Genomic DNA, 26,391 nt, shown 5'->3' with positions numbered 1-26,391 from the left:
TTGAAGACCGCTATTAAGTCTCCTCTAAGCCTTCTTTTTTGCAAGCTAAACATTCCCAGCTCCTTTATCTGTTCTTGAAGTACATACTTTACAGTCCTCTCACCATCCTGGCACTTCCCAGAACTTGCTCCAGTTTTTCAATGTATTTTTTAAAAAGTGGTGCCCAGAACTGGACACAGTATTCAAGATGAGGTCTGACCAAGGAAGAGTATAGAGGTATAATTACTTCTTGTGGTCTAAATGCTTCTCTTAATACATCCCAGAACTGTGTTTGCCTTTTTTGTTGCTGCATCACACTGTTGACTCATGCAATCTGTGATCTATTAGTATACCCAAGTCCTTTCACACGTCCTGTTACTTAGTTGTATTCCTCCCATTCTGTAGATGTAATTTTAATTTTTCTTGCCCAGATGTAGAATCTTGCATTTCTCCCTCATAAATACCATTCTATTAGTTGCTGTCCATTGTTCAAGCTTATCTAGATCCTTCAAAATCCTTTCTCTGTCTTCTCTAGTGTCTTATCTCTCCTAACTTTTTGTCTTCTGCACATTTGTTTAGTTTACCTTCAGTTCCCTTGTCTAGATCATTTATAAAAAATATTGAACAACGCTGGGGCCAAGACAGAGCCTTGTGGTACCCCCACTTGAATCACTCTTTGAATTGGATATGCAAGTATTTATTACCACTCTTTGCTTATGATCACACATGAAGCGGAGGTGTCTCTTTCCCAAACTGCTGAATTGCTTGTGGTAGGTGAATATGGAGGGAAGGATTTTTTTAACACCTTCCCAATATTTGCCAGAGGAAGGTAACTTCCCACATACCGCTGTAACCGCCCTTAAAAAAAGCCAGCATCTCCATCAATAGGTGCCTTCCATATGTCAAAACTGACAAACTGCTGCAACGACCCAAGCTGTTAATCTGTACCATAAGCCATACAGTGAACACCTTAAAAAAATAAATTAAATAAAACAATCCAAAAACACAGCTTTTCGTTGTACTTAAACAAAAAATGGCGAATGTGACCCGTCAATTAATTTTTTTTTTATATATGCAGCCTATTTATTCAGCTTGGTTTGAGACCTCTGTTCTAAGCTATGGTGGGGAGCATGTTATTTTTCTAATGTAAGTTTTTGTTTCCCATGGTTGATCAGTATCATACAGAGAAAGAAATCTGAATTCTCTCATTCTATTTGTATAACGAGTCCCTCTTTTTTAATATCTGTGACAATAATTATTCCCTTTTATATCCAAAGTTCAGCACAGGGTAACTATAACATATGTGGGAGATTTGTATTATCCTAAAGTGAGTACATGTAGGCCGAGTAACCCACCCACATGATATTTTTAAATGCCTCCAAAAATTTTGTTAGAATAAAAATGTAAAAGAAGACCATAACTAATACATAAAGGTCTGGTATTTTACCTTCAAGAGCATGAAATATATTTTCCATGTTAAGAATTCTACAAATGTCCATTATATAATTATATAACAACTTGTACTGGAGCCATCCATGGTTTGGAATTTTTTTACCACTTAAATAAAAAATACCGTATACATGTTTGGTGTCTATGAACTCGTAATGACCTGGGGAATCATAATAGGAGGTCAGCTTTAGCATTTAGTGAACATGTTAAAAAAAAAACAACTGTGGGATTGGGTTTTTTTTGCAATTTTTTTCCCATTTTCCAGTACACGATATGTTAAAACCAATGGTGTTGTTCAAAAGTACAACTCGTCCCACAAAAAACAAGCACTCACGAGGCCATTTTGACTGAAAAATCAAAAAGTTATGGCTCTGGGAAGAAGGGGAGCAAAAATCGAAAATGGGAAAACCAAAAATACCTCTGGTCATTTAGGGGTTAATTGGATCAATGATTGTTCATCTAATCCTTCTATAAAACTGTTTTGTAGCACAACTTTAAAAGTACAATGAAAATAATTTCAAAAGAAAAAAGCAAGGGGGGCATTAGGCTTTGAAAGCATAGATTTTGCTTGATTGGGTTATAGAAGACATGCTGCTTTTCAAGAGTCTATCAGCTACTAGTTATGCGGAAACCCTTTATTTTTCCATTGACAAAAGAAAGAACAAAAGTGTAGTTGTTTTGGGGGACAAAGTCGAAATTATTATTTGTATAAATTTGAGCTGCATACCAATTTTTGATGGCTTATTATTTCAATATTTGGACGATTGAATTAATAAAGAGTGGAACATCAAGCTGTACTGGTTCCTTCCCTGAGGTCAAATGTTAGCTGGTGAACTGATGTTTTTGTAGTAAATAATTGAAGTTTGCTATATAATTTACAACTTATATGTATATTTTAGAAATGTTAAATATACTTTCTAAGGATATTCTATAAAAAAATATCTTTGTTCTTGGCAGATAACTCTATGAGGAGATCAGAGGGACACCTGACATCTTCAATTTTTAAATCAGATGATATCATACAGGATATAACTGAAATGAATTCCAATTTTCCAGATAAACCCTCATCTCTTCACAGCAAAGATTCAATACCTGCAAAGAAACCATTTTCAAGTGCAGATAGTGAAACAAGTTTTTCCCTCAAAACTCTTGTTACACATCAAAAAATTCACACAGAGGAGAAACGATTTTCTTCTTCAGAGTTTGGTAACTATTTTAACCAGAAATCAAAGCCTATTAGTCATGAGATAATTCATGCAGAAGAGAGAATTCACACCAGAGAGAAGCCATATTTTTGTTCACATTGTGGGAAATATTTTGCAGATAAATCACATTTTGTTAGACATCAGAGAAGTCACACAAGAAATACACCATATTCATGTTCAGAATGTGGGAAATTGTTTGTAGATAAATCAGCTCTAGTTGTACACCAGAGAATTCACACAGGAGAAAAACCATATCCATGTTCAGAATGTGGGAACTGTTTTGCAGAAAAATCATCTCTCATTAGACACCAAAGAATTCACACAGGAGAGAAACCATTTTCATGTTCAGAATGTGGGAAATGTTTTACAGATAAATCAAACCTTGTTAGACACCAGAAATTACACACAGGTGAGAAGCCTTTTTCATGTTCAGAATGTGAGAAATCTTATGCAGATAAAACACATCTTGTTAGACACCAGACAATTCACTCAAGGGAGAAGCTATTTTCATGTTCCGAATGTGGTAAATATTTTTCAGATAAATCGAGGCTTGGTGTACATCAGAGAACTCATACTGGGGAGAAACCATATTCATGTTCAGAATGTGGGAAACTTTTTACCAAGAAATCATATCTTATTATTCATAAAAGAACTCACACAGGGGAGAAGCCTTTTTCATGTTTGGAATGTGGAAAATGTTATTCAGATAAATCAAGTCTTGTTAAGCACCAGAGAACTCACACAGGAGAGAAACCATTTTCATGTTCAGAATGTGGGAAATGTTGGGCAGATAAATCTCAGCTTTCGACGCATCTGAGAACTCACACAGGGGAGAAACCTTTTTCATGTTCAGAATGTGGAAAATGTTTTGGAGTGAAATCAAGTCTTGTTAGTCACCAGAAAATTCACACAGGGGAAAAGCCCTTTTCATGCTCAGAATGTGGAAAATGTTTTATTCGAAAATCACTTTTAGTTGTCCATCGAAGAATTCATACAGGAGAAAAGCCCTTTTCTTGTTCAGATTGTGGGAAACGTTTTAATCGGAAATCACATTTAATTCTCCATCAGAGCACTCATACAGTGAAGAAACGCTTTTCATGTTCAGAATGTGGGAAGTGTTTTTTCTACAAATTACATCTTCTTGAACATCAAAAATCTCATATAGGGAGAAGCTATCAACATACCTAGAAGGTGAGAAATGTTTTAATTCAAAATCATATTTTGTTGAACACCAAGAAAAACTCTCACAGGAAAAAAACATATTTTGAGTTTAAGAGGACTTAGGCTGTTGAAACAAGTGCGTAAATATTTAAATTAAGAGCCACATAAAATTGCATTTTAAAGCATAGCCATTAAATAAGATGAGTGTTCGTCAATATAATCTGTCATTTGGGCTTATTTTTGTTATCCATCTTTGACAATAACTCTGGTGTTAAATAAATCTTATGTATGATGCTTAAAAAGAAAGCAAAGTCTTAGCATTCTGTCACGGCCTCGGATACTTACCTGTCTTCTCCCATCCCTCGGCGCGCTCCCGACTCAGTCCTTCGCCGCCCCTCCTCTGTCTTCTCCGAATCTCGGCACGTCGTTACTTCGCACATGTGCAGTCGCGCCTCCTCCGCCTCTGGGTTCCCTGGGAGGTTGCGTCCTGATGGCTCTTCCCCAACATGGCGGCGCCCATCGGGTATTTCTTCCCGGCGTCTTCCTACATAAGACGCCTGTGCTTCTTTGGGTATACGCTGCATTTGTTGTCAGCGCTTTCTTTAAGTCCTCAGGCCCCCTGTGTCTCTGCCATGCTTGCCCTGTGTCTCTGTCGTGCCTGCCTTGTGTCTCTGCCGTACCAGCCCTGTGTCTCTGCCGCACTTGCCCTGTGTCTCTGCCATACCAGCCCTGTGTCTCTGTCGTGCTTACCTGGTGTCTCTGCCGCACTTGCCCTGTGTCTCTGCCATACCAGCCCTGTGTGTCTGTCGTGCTTGCCTGGTGTCTCTGCCGCACTTGCCCTGTGTCTCTGCCATACCAGCCCTGTGTCTCTGTCGTGCTTGCCTGGTGTCTCAGCCGCACCAGTTCTGTGTCTCTGCCGTGCCTGCCTTGTGTCTCTGCCATAGCAGCCCTGTTTCTCTGCCGCACTTGCCCTGTGTCTCTGCCATACCAGCCTGTTATGACTTGGTGGTTAGGACAATAATGGACCTGGTGGTTAAGAGCACACAGAAAGACCTGATAGTTACAATAATACAGGACCAGCTCTGGGACGTGGGAACTCTGCTGACCGCAATCCCTAATCCTATCACACACACTAGAAATAGCCGTGGATTGCTCCTAACGCTCCCTATGCAACTCGACACAGCCTAAGAACTAGCTAGCCTTAAAGATAGAAAAATAAAGCCTACCTTGCCTCAGAGAAATTCCCCAAAGGGAAAGGCAGCCCCCCACATATAATGACTGTGAATTAAGATAAAATCACAAACACAGAGATGAAATAGATTTAGCAAAGAGAGGCCCGACTTACTGAACAGACAGAGGATAGGAAAGGTGACTTTGCGGTCAGCACAAAAACTACAAAAAAAACCACGCAGAGGGTGCAAAAGACCCTCCGCACCGACTCACGGTGCGGAGGCGCTCCCTCTGCGTCCCAGAGCTTCCAGCAAGCAAGACAAAAATCAAAATAGCAAGCTGGACAGAAAAATAGCAAACAAGAGAAAAACAGGCAGGAACTTAGCTTCTGCTGGAGAAGACAGGTCACAAGAACGATCCAGGAGCGAACAGACCAATACTGGAACATTGACAGGTGGCATGGAGCAAAGATCTAAGTGGAGTTAAATAGAGCAGCCAGCTAACGAATTAACCTCGTCACCTGTGGAAGGAAACTCAGAAGCCGCAGCCCCACTCAAAACCACCAGAGGAAGCCCATGGACAGAACCAGCCGAAGTACCATTCATGACCACAGGAGGGAGCTTGACAACAGAATTCACAACAGTACCCCCCCCCTTGAGGAGGGGTCACCGAACCCTCACCAGAGCCCCCAGGCCGACCAGGACGAGCCAAATGAAAGGCACGAACCAGATCGGCAGCATGAACATCAGAGGCAAAGACCCAGGAATTATCTTCCTGACCATAACCCTTCCACTTGACCAGGTACTGGAGTTTCCGTCTCGAAATACGAGAATCCAAAATCTTCTCCACCACATACTCCAACTCCCCCTCGACCAACACCGGGGCAGGAGGATCAACGGAGGGAACCATAGGCGCCACGTATCTCCGCAACAATGACCTATGGAACACATTACGGATGGCAAAAGAAGCTGGAAGGGTCAAACGAAATGACACAGGATTGAGAACCTCAGAAATCTTATACGGACCAATGAAACGAGGCTTAAACTTAGGAGAGGAAACCTTCATAGGAACATAACGAGACGACAACCAAACCAAATCCCCAACACGAAGTCGGGGACCCACACAGCGCCGGCGGTTAGCAAAACGTTGAGCCTTCTCCTGGGACAATGTCAAATTGTCCACCACATGAGTCGAAATCTGCTGCAACCTATCCACCACAGTATCTACACCAGGACAGTCCGAAGACTCAACCTGCTCTGAATAGAAACGAGGATGGAAACCAGAATTGCAGAAAAACGGCGAAACCAAAGTAGCCGAGCTGGCCCGATTATTAAGGGCGAACTCAGCCAAAGGCAAAAAGGACACCCAATCATCCTGATCAGCAGAAACAAAACATCTCAGATATGTTTCCAAAGTCTGATTAGTTCGTTCGGTTTGGCCATTTGTCTGAGGATGGAAAGCCGAGGAAAAAGACAAATCAATGCCCATCCTAGCACAAAAGGATCGCCAAAACCTCGAAACAAACTGGGAACCTCTGTCCGAAACGATGTTCTCCGGAATGCCATGTAAACGAACCACATGCTTGAAAAACAACGGCACCAAATCAGAGGAGGAAGGCAATTTAGGTAAGGGTACCAAATGGACCATCTTACAGAAGCGATCACAAACCACCCAAATGACCGACATCTTTTGAGAGACAGGGAGATCCGAAATAAAATCCATAGAAATATGCGTCCAGGGCCTCTTCGGGACCGGCAAGGGCAAAAGCAACCCACTGGCACGAGAACAGCAGGGCTTAGCCCGAGCACAAGTCCCACAGGACTGCACAAAAGAACGCACATCCCGTGACAAAGACGGCCACCAAAAGGATCTAGCCACCAAATCTCTGGTACCAAAGATTCCAGGATGACCAGCCAACACCGAACAATGAACCTCAGAGATAACTCTACTAGTCCATTTATCAGGGACAAACAGTTTCTCCGCTGGGCAACGGTCAGGTCTATCAGCCTGAAATTTTTGCAGCACCCGCCGCAAATCAGGGGAGATGGCAGACAAAATTACCCCTTCTCTGAGAATACCTGCCGGCTCAGGAACACCCGGAGAGTCGGGCACAAAACTCCTTGACAGGGCATCAGCCTTCACATTCTTAGAGCCCGGAAGGTACGAAACCACAAAATCAAAACGGGAGAAAAATAGCGACCAACGAGCCTGTCTAGGATTCAACCGTTTGGCAGACTCGAGATAAGTCAAATTCTTGTGATCTGTCAAGACCACCACGCGATGCTTGGCTCCTTCAAACCAATGACGCCACTCCTCGAATGCCCACTTCATGGCCAACAACTCACGATTGCCAACATCATAATTGCGCTCAGCAGGCGAAAACTTTCTAGAAAAGAAGGCACATGGTTTCATCACCGAGCCATCAGAACTTCTTTGCGATAAAACAGCCCCTGCTCCAATCTCAGAAGCATCAACCTCGACCAGAAACGGGAGCGAAACATCTGGCTGGCACAACACAGGGGCAGAAGAAAAACGACGCTTCAACTCCTGAAAAGCTTCCACAGCCGCAGAAGACCAATTGACCACATCAGCACCCTTCTTGGTCAAATCAGTCAACGGTTTAGCAACACTAGAAAAATTACTGATGAAGCGACGATAAAAATTAGCAAAGCCCAGGAACTTTTGCAGACTCTTCACAGATGTCGGCTGAGTCCAATCATAAATGGCCTGGACTTTAACAGGGTCCATCTCGATAGTAGAAGGGGAAAAAATGAACCCCAAAAATGAAACCTTCTGAACTCCAAAGAGACACTTTGACCCCTTTACAAACAAAGAATTAGCACGAAGGACCTGGAACACCATTCTGACCTGCTTCACGTGAGACTCCCAATCATCCGAGAAGACCAAAATATCATCCAAATATACAATCAGGAATTTATCCAGGTACTCTCGGAAGATGTCATGCATAAAGGACTGAAATACTGATGGAGCATTGGAAAGCCCGAATGGCATAACCAGGTACTCAAAATGGCCCTCGGGCGTATTAAATGCTGTTTTCCATTCATCGCCCTGTTTAATATGCACAAGATTATACGCCCCTCGAAGATCTATCTTGGTGAACCAACTAGCCCCTTTAATACGAGCAAACAAATCAGACAGCAGCGGCAAAGGATACTGAAACCTGACTGTAATTTTATTAAGAAGGCGGTATTCAATACAAGGTCTCAAAGAACCATCCTTCTTGGCCACAAAAAAGAACCCTGCTCCTAACGGTGATGACGACGGGCGAATATGACCTTTCTCCAAGGATTCCTTTATATAACTCCGCATAGCGGCGTGTTCTGGCACAGATAAATTGAACAGTCGGCCCTTAGGAAACTTACTACCAGGAATCAAATTAATAGCACAATCGCAATCCCTATGAGGAGGTAGGGCACTGGATTTGGGCTCATCAAATACATCCCGGTAATCCGACAAAAACTCCGGGACTTCAGAAGGGGTGGATGACGAAATAGACAAAAATGGAACATCACCATGTACCCCCTGACAACCCCAGCTGGACACAGACATAGATTTCCAATCCAATACTGGATTATGGACCTGTAGCCATGGCAACCCCAAAACGACCACATCATGCAGATTATGCAACACCAAAAAGCGAATATCCTCCTGATGAGCAGGAGCCATGCACATGGTCAATTGGGTCCAGTACTGAGGCTTATTCTTGGCCAAAGGCGTAGCATCAATTCCTCTCAATGGAATAGGATACTGCAAGGGCTCCAAGAAAAAACCACAGCGCCTAGCAAACGCCAAGTCCATCAAATTCAGGGCAGTGCCTGAATCAACAAATGCCATTACAGAATAGGACGACAGAGAGCAAATCAGAGTAATGGACAAAAGAAATTTCGACTGTACCGTACCAATGGTGGCAGACCTAGCGAACCGCTTAGTGCGCTTAGGACAATCGGAGATAGCATGAGTGGAATCACCACAGTAAAAACACAGCCCATACCGACGTCTGTGTTCTTGCCGTTCAGCTCTGGTCAAAGTCCAACTACATTGCATAGGCTCAGGTCTATGCTCAGATAATACCACCAAATGGTGCACAGCTTTACGCTCACGCAAGCGTCGATCGATCTGAATGGCCAAAGACATAGACTCATTCAGACCAGCAGGCATGGGAAATCCCACCATGACATCCTTAAGGGCTTCAGAGAGACCCTTTCTGAAAATTGCTGCCAGGGCACATTCATTCCACTGAGTGAGTACAGACCACTTCCTAAACTTCTGACAATATATCTCTACCTCATCCTGACCCTGACACAGAGCCAGCAAGATTTTCTCTGCCTGATCCACTGAATTTGGTTCATCATAAAGCAATCCAAGCGCCAGAAAAAACGCATCAACATCACGCAATGCCGGATCTCCTGGCGCAAGGGAAAATGCCCAGTCTTGAGGGTCGCCACGTAACAAAGAAATAATGATTTTCACTTGTTGAACAGGGTCACCTGAGGAGCGAGGTTTCAAAGCAAGAAACAATTTACAATTATTTTTGAAATTCAGAAACTTAGATCTATCCCCAAAAAACAAATCAGGAATTGGAATCCTAGGCTCTGACATCGGATTCTGAACCACAAAATCTTGAATGTTTTGTACCCTTGCAGTGAGATTATCCATCCAAGAGGACAGACCTTGAATGTCCATATCCACACCTGTATCCTGAACCACCCAGAGGTCTAGGGGAAAAGAAAGGCAAAACACAATGCAAAGAAAAAAAAATGGTCTCAGAACTTCTCTTATCCCTCTATTGAGATGCATTAATACTTTGGGCCACCTGTACTGTTATGACCTGGTGGTTAGGACAATAATGGACCTGGTGGTTAAGAGCACACAGAAAGACCTGATAGTTACAATAATACAGGACCAGCTCTGGGACGTGGGAACTCTGCTGACCGCAATCCCTAATCCTATCACACACACTAGAAATAGCCGTGGATTGCTCCTAACGCTCCCTATGCAACTCGACACAGCCTAAGAACTAGCTAGCCCTAAAGATAGAAAAATAAAGCCTACCTTGCCTCAGAGAAATTCCCCAAAGGGAAAGGCAGCCCCCCACATATAATGACTGTGAGTTAAGATGAAAATCACAAACACAGAGATGAAATAGATTTAGCAAAGAGAGGCCCGACTTACTGAACAGACAGAGGATAGGAAAGGTGACTTTGCGGTCAGCACAAAAACTACAAAAAAACCACGCAGAGGGCGCAAAAGACCCTCCGCACCGACTCACGGTGCGGAGGCGCTCCCTCTGCGTCCTAGAGCTTCCAGCAAGCAAGACAAAAATCAAAATAGCAAGCTGGACAGAAAAATAGCAAACAAGAGAAAAACAGGCAGGAACTTAGCTTCTGCTGGAGAAGACAGGTCACAAGAACGATCCAGGAGCGAACAGACCAATACTGGAACATTGACAGGTGGCATGGAGCAAAGATCTAAGTGGAGTTAAATAGAGCAGCCAGCTAACGAATTAACCTCGTCACCTGTGGAAGGAAACTCAGAAGCCGTAGCCCCACTCACAACCACCAGAGGAAGCCCATGGACAGAAACAGCCGAAGTACCATTCATGACCACAGGAGGGAGCTTGACAACAGAATTCACAACACCAGCCCTGTGTCTGTCGTGCTTGCCTGGTGTCTCAGCCGCACAAGTCCTGTGTCTCTGCTGTGCCTGTCCTCTGAGGATTGAGGACTCTCAATTCTAAATATTTTTCAGCCTCAGTTCTTAACTTCTCCAAACAATGTGCCTGAGCAAATTTTCTATGATTTTAAAATTATTTTTTTATCCATATAAAGTGATGGGAAGAAGAATTATTTCGTTTGTCAAATATTTTATATTATGTGTCAGAGAAATTACAATGAAATGTCCTCTCCCCCTCTAACTCTACACCTTCCCCTTCTCCCAATCCGGAGTTCTTGGGTAACAATATTTATACAGAGACCCCCTGTACAGAAATATTAGGGCTACAGTGACATCACATATTTTATACAGAAGAATAGTGCTATCTCCATAGTTCTCTGTACAAGGACATATAGATCAGGAAAGGTCCTCGTATTCAGGCACTTTCTATTATACTTTATATGAATAATATCTGTGAGTCTCATTATACCAAGTAGAGAAGCTCCAGGGACAAATACCCCATCTGTACTAACACGCTGGAGGCCAGGTCCGAAGTATCCAGCCACAGGGCCAGGATTCTCTCATTTTTAGCTCTAGCGTTTCTTTTAGAATAAATAACTTTCTCATATAGTCCTGTAGTAATGACTTTGTTAATCACATGTTGTAGGAAGGTTTATCTAAATCACCGGTGGAAATAGAAGAGGGCACCTGTGCAAGAAAAATATATAAGCCCTTTGCAGTCTAATAGCTCATCATAATACACAATTCTGCATGATTTGGAGGTGGATGTGGGCCCTTACCTCTCAGGCCTCTGTGACACTGCACTGGTTGCACCAATGGTATGTCCACACCTGGTCTGAATCCATCGAAATGTTATCAATTTATGTGCAAGAAATAATAAATGTCCTAACGCAGTTTTTTTGGGTTTAAATGTTTTTTATTAAAATTTTTCAAACGTAAAAACATTACGAAGTGTGACACACCCCAAATCCCATCCCCTCCAACAGTACAATAAAGTTAGTGAAGTACCAAATAGATGTCACGGTACAAAAAAGGAGAAATCTGCACTAAAAAATTTAATAATCTTCCTGCTGCTGGTTACGAGAAGTATAGATAATTACACGCATCTAACAGGGAGCTCTGAAAGGGAATCTGTCAGCAGGTTTTTGCTACCTCATCTGAGAGCAGAAGGGACCCTGAATCCAATGATGTATCACTTAGTTTACTGGGTGCAGCCATTCTGACACAGAGGTTTTAGATTTAGCAATGCAGCACGGCTGAGAAAGCTGCCCTTGCCCATACCACAGCTAACCCCCACCCCACCAGGTTCTGTATGTACATGGCTATAACTAGTGACCTGCTTATCGCAGAAAGGGCGGAGTCTGACTTGCAAATGTGGCCAGCTAATCACAACGATGTTAATCCCAAGGTGAGTAAAGCTTCAGTCTTAAGTAAACAGCACACAGCCTGACATGTTACACATCCTTGAGTTCAGTGTTTTAGCCTCTATCTCATGCTGCCCTAAGTTTACATAGTAAAAACCTGCTGACAGATTCTCTTTAACCCCTTCCCGACCTGTGACACAGCGTATGCGTCATGAAAGTCGGTGCCAATCTGACCTGTGACGCATATGCTGTGTCACAGAATGATCGCGTCCCTGCAGATCTGGTGAAAGGGTTAACTCCAATCTCACCCGATCTTCAGGGACAGGGGGAGTGGTACTTCAGGCCAGGGTGGGTGGCTTTGCCCCCCCCCCCCCCCCGTGGCTACGATCGCTCTGATTGGCTGTTGAAAGTGAAACAGCCAATCAGAGCAATTTGTAATATTTCACCTATGAAAAGTGGTGAAATATTACAATCCAGCCATGGCCAATGCTGCAATATCATCGGCCATGGCTGGAAACCCTGATCTGCCCCCCGCCACCGAACTCCCCAGTCCTCCATTCTGTCCCGTACTGTGGTCTGCTCCCCTCCGTCATCCTGTCCGCTCCCCCGTCCTGTCTGCTCCCCCGTGCTCCGATCCACCCCCCCGTGCTCCGATCCACCCCCCGCTTCGATCCCACCCCCTCACACTTACCGAGCCTCCCGGTGTCCATCCGTCTTCTCCATGGGCGCCGCCATCTTCCAGCAGATTCGTTCCAGGTACATTTTGATCACTGTGATAAAACCTATCACTGTAATCAAAATAAAAAAAATAGTAAATCAAATTGATCACCCCCATAGGTAGGGACAATAATAAAATAAAGAAAATATATATATTTTTTTCCACTAGGGTTTGAGCTAGGGTTAGAATTGGGGTTAGAACTAGGGTTAGGGTTAGAACTAGGGTTAGGGTTAGAACTAGGGTTAGGGTTAGAATTAGGCTATGTGCACACGGTGCGGATTTGGCTGCGGATTGGCCGCTGCGGATTCGTAGCAGTTTTACATCAGGTTTACAGTACCATGTAAACCTATAGAAAACCAAATCCGCTGTGCCCATGGTGCGGAAAATACCGCGTGGAAACGCTGTGTTGTGTTTTTCGCAGCATGTCAATTCTTTGTGCGGATTCCGCAGCGTTTTACACCTGTTCCTCAATAGGAATCCGCAGATGAAATCCACACAAAAAACACTGGAAATCCACGGTAAATCTGCAGGTAAAACGCAGTGCCTTTTACCTGCGGATTTTCCAAAAACGGTGCGGAAAAATCTCACACGAATCCGCAACATGGGCACATAGCCTTAGGGTTAGGGTTGGAATTAGAGTTAGGGTTGGAATTAGGGCTACGGTTGGAAATAGGGTTAAGATTAGGGTTAGGGTTGGGATTACGGTTAGGGTTGAGATTAGGATTAGGGGTATGTTGTGGTTAGGGGTGTGTTGGGGTTAGGGTTGTGATTAGGGTTATGGCTAGAGTTGGGATTAGGGTTAGGGGTGTGTTGGGGATAGTGTTGGAGTTAGAATTGAGGGGTTTCAACTGTTTACTCACATCAGGGGTCTCCAAATGCAACATGGCACCACCATTGATTCCAGCCAATCTTGCGTTCAAAAAGTAAAATGGTGCTCCCTCCCTTCCGAGCCCCGACGTGCGCCCAAACAGTGGTTTAACCCCACATATTGGGTACCAGTATACTCAGGACAAACTGGGCAACAATTATTGGGGTCCAATTTCTCCTGTTACCCTTGCAAAAATAAAAAAAATTGTTTGCTAAAACATAATTTTTGAGGAATGAAAAAGTATTTTTTATTTTCATGGCTCTGCATTATAAACTTCTGTGAAGCACTTGGGGGTTCAAAGTGCTCACCACACATCTAGATAAGTTCCTTGGGGGGTCTAGTTTCCAAAATGGGGTCACTTGTGGGGATTTCTACTGTTTAGGCACATCAGGGTCTCTGCAAACGTAACATGATGCCCGCAGACCATTCCATCAAAGTCTGCATTCCAAAACATCACTATTTCCCTTCCGAGCCCCAAACGTGTGCCCAAACAGTGGTTTCCCCCCACATATGGGCTATCAGCATACTCAGGACAAACTGGACAACAACTTTTGGGGTCCAATTTCTCCTGTTACCGTTGAGAAAATAAAAAATTGCAGGCTAAAAAATAATTTTTGAGGAAAACAAAATGATTTTTTATTTTCACGGCTCTGCGTTATAAACTTCTGTGAAGCACTTGGGGGTTTAAAGTGGTCACCGCACATGTAGATTAGTTCCAAGGGAGGTCTAGTTTCCAAAATGGGGTCACATGTGGGGGAAGTCCAATGTTTAGGCACACAGGGGCTCTCCAAACGCGACATGGTGTCCGCTAACGATTGGAGCTAATTTTTCATTCAAAAAGTCAAATGGCGCGCCTTTCCTTCCGAGCCCTGCCGTGTGCCCAAACAGTGGTTTACCCCCACATATGAGGTATCGGCGTACTCGGAAGAAATTGCCCAACAAATTTTAAGATCCATTTTATCCTATTGCCCATGTGAAAATGAAAAAATTGAGGCTAAAAGAAATTTTGTGTGAAAAAAAGTACTTTTTCATTTTTACGGATCAATTTGTGAAGCACCTGGGGGTTCAAAGTGCTCACTATGCATCTAGATAAGTTCCTTGGGGGGTCTAGTTTCCAAAATTGGGTCACATGTGGGGGAGCTCCAATGTTTAGGCACACAGGGGCTCTCCAAACACGACATGGTGTCCGCTAACGATTGGAGCTAATTTTTCATTCAAAAGTCAAATGTTGCTCCTTCCCTTCCGAGCCTTGCCGTGTGTCCAAACATTGGTTTACCCCCACATGTTAGGTATCTGTGTACTCAGGAGCAATTGCCAAACACATTTTAGGATCCATTTTATCCTGTTGCCCATGTGAAAATGAAAAAAAATTGAGGATAAAAGACATTTTTGTGAAAATAAAGTACTTTTATATTTTTACGGATCAATTTGTGAAGCACTTTGGGGTTTAAAGTGCTCACTATGCATCTAGATAAGTTCCTTGGGGGGTCTAGTTTCCTAAATGGGGTCACTTGTGGGGGAGCTCCAATGTTTAGGCACACAGGGGCTCTCCAAACACGACATGGTGTCCGCTAAAGATTGGAGCCAATTTTTCATTGAAAAAGTCAATAAGTTAATAAACTTCTTGAATGTGGTTTTGAGTACCTTAAGGGGTGCAGTTTTTAGAATGGTGTCACTTTTGGGTATTTTCAGCCATATAGAACTGACTTCAAATGTGAGGTGGTCCCTAAAAAAATGGTTTTGTAAATTTCGTTGTAAAAATGAGAAATCGCTGGTCAAATTTTAACCCTTGTAACTTCCTAGCAAAAAAAAATTTTGTTTCCAAAATTGTGCTGATATAATGTAGACATGTGGGTAATGTTATTTATTAACTATTTTGTGTCACATAACTCTCTCGTTTAACAGAATAAAAATTCAAAATTTGAAAATTGCGAAATTTTCAAAATTTTAGCCAAATTTCCTTTTTTTCACAAATAAACTAAAAAATTATCGACCTAAATTTACCACTAACATGACGCCCAATATGTCACAACAAAAAAATCTCAGAACTGCTAGGATCCGTTGAAGCGTTCCTGAGTTATTACCTCATAAAGGGACACTGGTCAGAATTGCAAAAAACGGCCAGGTCATTAAGGTCAAAATAGGCTCGGTCATGAAGGGGTTAACACCCTAGGGAATTTCATAAGCAACAAGTTTTGGCAATCAGAAGAGACCCAAGTGATACCCCTGTAGTTATCTTGATGCCAAACCTGATCCATCAGTCCATGAGGCCAAGAGTTTTTCAAACTTTGTAAAAAGCTTCCTTTTCTGATAAATACTTTTTTCAATTCAATATCCAGTTGATTTTATTTATGAATTCCAGAACAGTAGGTACCTGATCCAAATCCAAAATTGGGCGATTTTATTTAATGGCTATAAATAACATGTGAGACATGGTAGTCTTGCCATACTCATCCATGGGTAAATCTTCAATGTACCATCATACTTTTATAAGGGCAATCTAGGGGCTTCAAAATGAGTGAAATTACTTTGTAAAGGCTGAAAAGTTAGTTGTAAGATATGCTCTACTGTGACCCCACCAAATATTAAGGTTTTTTGGGGGGAGGTGGGGGACAACTAGAACTTCTGCTATGGGGCCCCATGATATCTATGCACGCCCCAATTCTACAGTCATGTGATCTTAAGTTTTATTAATTAAAATGTACTCTGTTCATGGCACAACCCCTTTAAGTTTCTTTTCATATGAAAAGGTTCATCTACTATATAATTGTCTAAGGGTCACTTCCGTCTGTCTGTCCTTCTGTCACGGTTATTCATTCGCTGATTGGTCTCGCCAGCTGCCTGTCATGGCTGCCGCGACCAATCAGCGACGGGCACACTCCGGAAGAAAATGGCCGCTCCTTACTCCCCACAGTCAGTGTCCCCGGCGCTCCGCTCCATGCTCCCCGCAGTCAGTGTCCCTGGCGCTCCGCTCCATACTCATGCAGTCAGTGTCCCCGGCGCTCCGCTCCATACTTCCGCAGTTAGTGTCCCCGGCGCTCCGCTCCATACTCCCCACAGTGTCCCCAGTGCTCCGCTCCATGCTCCCCGCAGTCACTGTCCCCAGCGCCCGCTCCATACTTCCCTCCGGTCACCGCTAACACAGGGTTAATGCCGGTGGTAACGGACCGCGTTATGCTGCGGCTAACGCGCTATTAACCCTGTGTGTCCCCAACCTTTTACTATTGATAGTAAAAAAAGTAATGCTAAAACTAGTAAAAAAACAAAAAACCTGCTATACTCACCCTCCGTTGTCCGCTCGCGCCTGCCGCCATCTTCCTTTCCCAGCGATGCATTGCGAAATTACCCAGAAGACCTAGCGGTCTCGCGAGACCGCTAGGTCATCTGGGTAATTTCGCAAAGCATCCTGGGAACGGAAGATGGCGGTAGCCGCGCGCCCATCGGCATAGCGCCGTTGGATCCCAGGAGGCGGAGAGACGGGACGCTGAGGAGCAGCGGCCAGAATGGTGAGTATGTTAAACTACAAGGGGCCCTCGGATTGTTAGGGGAGTATGTTTATTTTTTAACCTGTGACGTACGTGGCTGGGCAATATACTACGTAGCTGGGCAATATACTACGTGGCTGGGTAATATACTACATGACTGAGCAATATAATACGTGGCTCTGTGCTGTATACTACGTCACTGGGCAGTATACTACGTGGCTGGACAATATACTACGTGGCTGGACAATATACTACGTGGCTGGGCAATATACTACGTGGCTGGGCAATATACTACGTCACTGGGCAATATACTACGTGGCTCTGTGCTGTATACTACATCGCTGTGCAATATACTATGTGGCTCTGTGCTGTATACTACGTGACTGGGCAATATACTACGTCACTGGGCAATATGCTACGTGGCTCTGTGCTGTATACTACGTCGCTATGCAATATACTACGTGGCTCTGTGCTGTATACTACGTCGCTGTGCAATATTCTACGTGGCTCTGTGCTGTATACTACCTCACTGGGCAATATACTATGTGGCTGGACAATATACTACGTGACTGGGCAATATACTACGTCACTGGGCAATATACTACGTGGCTCTGTGCTGTATACTACGTCGCTGTGCAATCTACTATGTGGCACTGTGCTGTATACTACGTGACTGGGCAATATACTACGTCACTGGGCATTATACTACGTGGCTGGACAATATACTACGTGGCTGGACAATATACTACGTGACTGGGCAATATACTATGTGGCTGGGCTATATACTACGTGGCTGGGCAATATACTACGTCACTGGGCAATATACTACGTCGCTGGGCAATATACTACGTCACTGGGCAATATATTACGTGGGCAGGGCAATATACTAAGTTACTGTTCAATCTACTACATCGCTGGGCAATATATTACGTGGCTGGGCAATATATTACGTGGCTCTGTGCTGTATACTACGTGGCTGGGCAATATACTACGTGGCTGGGCAATATACTACGTGGCTGGGCAATATACTACGTGACTGGGCAATATACTACGTGGCTGGGCAATATACTATGTGGCTCTGCTGTATACTGCGTCGGTGGGCAATATACTACGTGGCTGGGCAAAATACTACGTGACTGGGCAATATACTACGTGACTGGGCAATATACTTCGTGGCTGGGCAATATACTTCGTGGCTGGGCAATATATTACGTGACTGTGCAATATACTACGTGGCTGGGCAATATACTACGTGACTGGGCAACATACTACGTGGCTGGGCAATATACTACGTGACTGGGCAATATACTACGTGGCTGGGCAAAATACTACGTGACTGGGCAATATACTACGTGACTGGGCAATATACTTCGTGGCTGGGCAATATACTTCGTGGCTGGGCAATGTACTACGTGACTGTGCAATATACTACGTGGCTGGGCAATATACTACGTGGCTTGGCAATATACTACGTGGCTGGGCAATATACTACGTGACTGCGCAACATACTACGTGGCTTGGCAATATACTTCGTGGCTGGGCAATATACTTCGTGGCTGGGCAACATACTACGTGGCTGGGCAATATACTACGTGACTGGGCAATATACTACGTGGCTGGGCAATATACTATGTGGACATGCATATTCTAGAATACCCGATAACCATCTAGTTATATCATATTTGATGATAAGGAAAAACATCCTCAATTGTAGACTTTTTTTAAAAATAATAATCATGGTTGGCCCGTGATTTTGTCCAAGTTTTTCATTTTGGTCCTCTGTGTATTTGAGTTTGACATCTCTGGATTAATGGATTTTGTTCAGTATAGGATGATGGTTATACTCAGACACTATGTGGTGATGATATATGGTCACTGTGTGGCATTTACCCCTTTATGTGACTTATTATTGGTATATTAGCTTTGGCTTAGGTGGCTTATTCCATAACGGTATGGAAATTTTTGTTATTTGATAACTGTACGACTGTTTTAATGAGATTTATGTACACACACGGCTCTGCTCCGTACACCTCGTACACACACGGCTCCACTCCATACACCTCGTACACACACGGCTCCGCTCCGTACACCTCGTACACACACGGCTCCGCTCCGTACACCTCGTACACACACGGCTCCGCTCCGTACACCTCGTACACACACGGCTCCGCTCCGTACACCTCGTACACACACGGCTCCACTCCGTACACCTCGTACACACACGGCTCCGCTCCGTACACCTCGTACACACGCGGCTCCGCTTCGTACACGGAGTAATGGGCACACACGCGGCTCTGCTCCGTACACCTCATACACACACGGCTCTGCTCCGTACATCTCATACACACACGGCTCCGCTCCGTACACCTCGTACACACACGACTCCGCTCCGTACACCTCGTACACACGCGGCTCCTCTCCGTACACCTCATACACACACGGCTCCACTCCGTACACCTCGTACACACGGCTCCGCTCCGTACACCTCGTACACACACTGCTCTGCTCCGTACACCTCGTGCACACGCGGCTCTGCTCCGTACACCTCGTACATACGCGGCTCCTCTCCGTACACGTCATACACACTTGGCTCCGCTCCGTACACCTCGTACACACACGGCTCTGCTCCGTACATCTCATACACACACGGCTCCGCTCCGTACACCTCGTACACACACGACTCCGCTCCGTACACCTCGTACACACGCGGCTCCTCTCCGTACACCTCATACACACGCGGCTCCACTCCGTACACCTCGTACACACGGCTCCGCTCCGTACACCTCGTACACACATGGCTCTGCTCCGTACACCTCGTACACACGCGGCTCCTCTCCGTACACCTCGTACACACGGCTCCGCTCCGTACACCTCGTACACACGGCTCCGCTCCGTACACCTCGTACACACACTGCTCTGCTCCGTACACCTCGTGCACACGCGGCTCTGCTCCATACACCTCGTACACACACGGCTCCGCTCCGTACACCTCATACACACACGGCTCTGCTCCGTACACCTCGTGCACACGCGGCTCTGCTCCGTACACCTCATACACACGCGGCTCCGCTCCGTACACCTCGTACACACACGGCTCTGCTCCATACACCTCATACACACATGGCTCCGCTCTGTACACCTCGTACACACACGGCTCTGCTCCGTACACCTCGTACACACACGGCTCCGCTCTGTACACCTCGTACACACACGGCTCTGCTCCGTACACCTCGTACACACACGGCTCTGCTCCGTACACCTCATATACACACGGCTCTGCTCCGTACACCTCGTACACACACGGCTCCGCTCTGTACACCTCGTACACACACGGCTCTGCTCCGTACACCTCGTACACACACGGCTCTGCTCCGTACACCTCGTACACACACGGCTCTGCTCCGTACACCTCGTACACACACGGCTCTGCTCCGTACACCTCGTACACACACGGCTCCGCTCCGTACACCTCATATACACACGGCTCTGCTCCGTACACCTCGTACACACTCGGCTCCGCTCCGTACCTCTCGTACACACACGGCTCTGCTACATCCACCCTGTAAACCCCTCCTGACCCCACACATAAACTTCCCCTCATCCAGCACCATGACAACCAGCACAGCAGAGTCCTGCATACACTGAGGCCCCTGATCATGTGACCCCTGACTCCTCCCCTCCTGTGACCTCATCACAGGTCCTGTGCGCACAGAACAGCCATATATGTGGTGTGCGGCTCTGCAGGTGGAGGTAGGTGCTGGAGATTCCCCATTACTGGGCTGGGGCAGTAACCCCTTCAGTGCTGAGACTATTTTGGTGTTTCCTGTTCCTCCTTTATATGCCCCCTGACCTCATAAGTTTTCCGGAAGTGACAGAGGGACACTTCAGGCTCCACACTATAATTTTGACCACGCCCCTGGTCACACCCCATCGTCACCCATAACCCCCCCAGGATGAGATGTCAGAGGGGCGGATGCAGGGAGGGACATTCAGCAGACGCCGTGGACAGGACGGTGCTGAAGTTGGTTTCTTATTTGTTCAATTTCTTATTCGTCAATTTTTTATTTTCTGTTTTTTTTATAGGTTAACACCTTAGCGACCGCCGATACGCCTTTTAACGGCGGCCGCTAAGGGTACTTAAACCACGGCGCTGTGGAAAAAGTGAATAGCGGCCCCCAGAGTCGGATTTTCTCTGGGGTCTCGGCTGCCAGGGGTAGCCGAGACCCCAGAGAACATGATTCGGGGTTTTTTTTTTTACCGACCCCGCATTTGCGATCGCCGGTAATTAACCGTTTACCGCCGATCGCAAAAAAAAAAGCGATCTGTTTTTAGTTTCTCTGTCCTCCGATGTGATCGCACATCAGTGGACAGAGAAAAGGGGTACCAGATAGGTGAGTATCGGGGGGCTATCTCCCCCGGTGCTCCTCGTGGCTCCTGGTGGGCGCCGCCATCTTCAAAATGGCGGGCGCACTGCGCCCGCCAGCCGGCATCGGGAGAATCTTTGGGGTCTCGGCTGCCGGGGGTAGCCGAGACTCCAAAGAACATGATCGGTGTCGGTTTTACTGTAATTAACTGTTTACCGGCGACTGCAAAAAAAAATCAAAGTGTAATTCTCTGTCCTCTGATGTGATCGCACATCAGAGGACAGAGAAATAGGGGGATTCGGGGACCCTATTATACTTACCGGTGTCCCTGGATCCTCCTGCTGCTCCTCCTGGCTGCCGGGGAAAAGAAAATGGCGGGCGCATGCGCAGTGCGCCCGCCATCTGCCAGCCGACAGAAGAAGAGCAGTTGGGGCTAAAATTAGGGTTAGGGCTAGAGTTAGGGCTAGGGTTAGGGTTGGGGCTAAATTTAGGGTTAGGGTTGGGGCTAAATTTAGGGTTAGGGTTGGGGCTAAATTTAGGGTTAGGGTTGGGGCTAAATTTAGGGTTAGGGTTGGGGCTAAATTTAGGGTTAGGCTTCTTTCACACTTACGTCGGTACGCCGACATACCGACGCACGTTGTGAAAATTGTGTACAACGTGGGCAGCGGATGTAGTTTTTCAACGCATCCGCTGCCCAATCTATGTCCTGGGGAGGAGGGGGCGGAGTTACGGCCACGCATGCGCGGTCAGAAATGGCGGACGCGACGTACAAAAAAACGTTACATTAAACGTTTTTTGTGCCGACGGTCCGCCAAAACACAACTGATCCAGTGCACGACGGACGCGACGTGTGGCCATCCGTCACGATCCGTCGGCAATGCAAGTCTATGGGCAAAAAAACGCATCCTGCGGGCACATTTGGAGGATCCGTTTTTTGTCCAAAACGAAGGATTGTGACGGATGCCAAACGACGCAAGTGTGAAAGTAGCCTTAGGGCTAGGGTTGGGGCTAAAGTTAGGGTTAGATTTGGGGTTAGAGTTTGGATTAGAGTTGGTATTAGGGTTAGGGTTGGCATTAGGGTTACGCTTGGGATTAGGGTTAGGTTTGGGATTAGGGTTAAGGTTAGGGTTGTGATTATCTATGGGGCTGCGGTCGGGGTCGCGGTAGCGTCCCCGCTCTCGCAGATCCCCGATCTGCGAGAGCGGGGAACGGACCGCGGGCGCGCCTCGGACGCTGCAAGCAGCGTCCGCGGCGCGCCAGGAATCACTGGCACGTCGCTAGCGCATTCCCATTAGCGTTCCCATGAAGCGCGTTCCCATTAGCGTGAATGGGCGCGATAATGGCCGCGTTGCACGGCGTTAATTTCGCCGTGCAACGCTGTCCGTTTAACGCGGTCCCATAACGCAATGGGAACCCAGCCTAAGGGTTGTGATTATCGTTAGGGTTAGTGATTAGGATTATGGATCGGGTTGGGATTAGGGTCAGGGGTGTGTTGGGGTTAGGGTTGGAGCTAGAATTGGGGGGTTTCCACTGTTTAGTTACATCAGGGAGTCTCCAAACACGACAGCCAATTTTGCGCTCAAAAAGTCAAATGGTGCTCCCTCCCTTCTGAGCTCTGCCGTGCGCCCAAACAGTGGGTTACCCCCACATATGGGGCATCAGCGTACTCGGGATAAATTGGACAACAACTTTTGGGGTCCAATTTCTCCTGTTACCCTTGTGAAAATAAAAACTTGGGGGCTACAAAATCTTTTTTGTGGAAAAAAAAATATTTTTTTATTTTCACGACTCTGCATTCTAAACTTCTGTGAAGCACTTGGGCATTCAAAGTTCTCACCACACATCTAGATAAGTTCCTTGGGGGGGTCTAGTTTCCAAAATGGGGTCACTTGTGGGGGGTTACTACTGTTTAGGTACATCAGGGGCTCTGCAAACGCAACATAACGCCCACAGACCATTCTATCTAAGTCTGCATTCCAAAACAGTGCTCCTTCCCTTCCGAGCTCTGCCGTGCGCCCAAACAGTGGTTTACCCCCACATATGGGGCATCAGCATACTCAAGATAAATTGGACAACAACTTTTGGGGTCCTGTTACCCTTGTGAAAATAAAAACTTGGGGGCTACAAAATCTTTTGTGGAAAAAATTTTTTTTTTATTTTCAAGACTCTGCATTCTAAACTTCTGTGAAGCACTTGGGCATTCATAGTTCTCACCACACATCTAGATAAGTTCCATGGGGGGTCTAGTTTCCAAAATGGGGTCACTTGTGGGGGATTTCCACTGTTTAGGCACATCAGGGGCTCTCCAAACGCGACATGGCGTCCAATCTCAATTCCAGACAATTCTACATTGAAAAAGTAAAACGGCACTCCTTCTCTTCCAAGCTCTGCGGTGCGCCCAAACAGTGGTTTACCCCCACATATTGGGTATCGACGTACTCAGGAGAAATTGCACAACAACTTTTGTGGTCTAATTTCTCCTGTTACCCTTGTGAAAATAACAATTTGTGGGCGAAAAGATCATTTTTGTGTAAACAAATGCGATATATTATTTTCACGGCTCTACGTTATAAACTTCTGTGAAGCTCTTGGGGGTTCAAAGTGCTCACCACACATCTAGATAAGTTCTTTAAGGGGTCTAGTTTACAAAATGGTGTCACTTGTGGGGGGTTTCCACTGTGTAGGCACATCAGGGGCTCTCTAAACGTGACATGGCGTCCGATCTCAATTCCAGCCAATTCTGCATTGAAAAAGTCAAACGGCGCTGCTTCACTTCCAAGTTCTGCGGTGCGCCCAAACAGTGGTTTACCCCCACATATGGGGTATTGGCGTATTCAGGAGAAATTGCGTAACAAAATTTATGGTTACATTTCTGTTTTTACGCTTGTGAAAATGGTTCTGAATTAAAATGTTTGCAAAAAAAAGTTAAATGTTCATTTTTTCCTTCCACATTGTTTCAGTTCCTGTGAAGCACGTAAAGGGTTAATAAATTTCTTGAATGTGGTTTTGAGAACTTTGAGGGGTGCAGTTTTTAGAATGGTGTCACACTTGGTTATTTTCTATCATATAGACCCCTCAAAATGACTTCAAATGTGATGTGGTCCCTAAAAAAAAAAAGCTGTTGTAAAAATGAGAAATTGCTGGTCAACTTTTAACCCTTATAACTCCCTAACAAAAAAAAATTTTGTTTCCAAAATTGTGCTGATGTAGACATGTGGGAAATGTTATTTATTAACTATTTTTTGTGACATATCTCTCTGATTTAAAGGCATAAAAATACAAAGTTTGAAAATTGCAAAATTTAAAAATTTTTCGCCATATTTCCGTTTTTTTCATAAATAATTGCAAGTAATATCGAAGAAATGTTACCACTAACATGAAGTACAATATGTCACGAAAAAACAGTCTCAGAATCAGTGGGATCCATTGAAGCGTTCCAGAGTTATAACCTCATAAAGTGACAGTGGTCAGAATTGCAAAAATTGGCTCGGTCATTAACCCCTTTCTGACATCGGACGTACTATCCCGTCGAGGTGGAGTGGCCCCCCATGACCACGGACGGGATAGTATGTCCAGCGCGATCGGTGGCGCTCACGAGGGGAGCGCGGCCGGGTGTCAGCTGCCTATCGCAGCTGACATCCGGCACTATGTGCCAGGAGCGGTCACGGACCGCTCCCGGCACATTAACCCCTGGCACACCGCGATCAAACATGATCGCGATGTGCAGGCGGTGCAGGGAAGCATCGCGCAGGGAGGGGGCTCCCTGCGGGCTTCCCTGAGCCCCCCGCAGCAACGCGATGTGATCGCGTTGCTGCGAGGGTCTTGCCTCCCTCCCTGCTTGTTCCAGGCTCGGATCCAAGATGGCCGCGGATCCGGGTCCTGCAGGGAGGGAGGTGGCTTCACAGAAGCCTGCTCAGAGCAGGCACTGTGAAGCAGCCAGCACTGCTCTCAGATCGGTGATCTGACAGAGTGCTGTGCACACTGTCAGATCACTGATCTGTGATGTCCCCCCCTGGGACAAAGTAAAAAAGTAAAAAAAAAATTTTCAAAATGTGTAAAAAAAAAAATAAAAAAAAATATTCATAAATAATGAAAAAAATATATATATTATTTCCCTAAATACATTTCTTTATCTAAATAAAAAAAAACCAATAAAAGTACACATATTTAGTATCGCCGCGTCCGTAACGGCCCGACCTATAAAAATGGCCCACTAGTTAACCCCTTCAGTAAACACCGAAAGAAAAAGAAAAAAAAGAGGCAAAAAACGCTTTATTATCATACCGCCGAACAAAAAGTGGAATAACACGCGATCAAAAATACAGATATAAATAACCATGGTACCGCTGAAAGCGTCATCTTGTCCCGCAAAGAACGAGCCGCCATACAGCATCATCAGCAAAAAAAAAAAAAAAAGTTATAGTCCTGAGAATAAAGCGATGCAAAAATAATTATTTTTTCTATAAAATAGTTTTTATCGTATAAATGCGCCAAAACATAAAAAAATGATATAAATGAGGTATCGCTGTAATCGTACTGACCCGAAGAATAAAACTGCTTTATCAATTTTACCAAACGCGGAACGTTATAAACGCCTTCCCCAAAAGAAATTCATGAATAGCTGGTTTTTGGTCATTCTGCCTCACAAAAATCGGAATAAAAAGCGATCAAAAAATGTAACGTGCCCGAAAATGTTACCAATAAAAACGTCAACTCGTCCCGCAAAAATCAAGACCTCACATGACTCTGTGAACCAAAATATGGAAAAATTATAGCTCTCAAAAAATATTTTTTGCAATAAAAAGCGTCTTTCAGTGTGTGACGGCTGCCAATCATAAAAATCCGCTAAAAAACCCGCTATAAAAGTAAATCAAACCCCCCTTCATCACCCCCTTAGTTAGGGAAAAATTAAAAAAATGTATTTATTTCCATTT

General features: G+C 45.1%; 1 protein-coding gene across 1 annotated transcript in view; it reads left to right on the top strand.

Moving 5' to 3' along the window:
• LOC138666584 (zinc finger protein 585A-like) overlaps nt 1-26,391 on the top strand; it is a 62,951-nt gene that overhangs the window by 13,641 nt on the left and 22,919 nt on the right. The window contains exon 7 of the mRNA XM_069754785.1: nt 2,386-3,819. Coding sequence (XP_069610886.1) covers nt 2,386-3,819 — 1,434 coding nt within the window. The remainder of the gene's footprint in view (nt 1-2,385; nt 3,820-26,391) is intronic.

This window comes from Ranitomeya imitator, chromosome 2 (assembly GCF_032444005.1).
Source record: "Ranitomeya imitator isolate aRanImi1 chromosome 2, aRanImi1.pri, whole genome shotgun sequence".
NCBI classification, from domain to species: Eukaryota; Metazoa; Chordata; class Amphibia; order Anura; family Dendrobatidae; genus Ranitomeya; species Ranitomeya imitator.
This window is presented reverse-complemented; position numbering and strand designations above follow the sequence as displayed.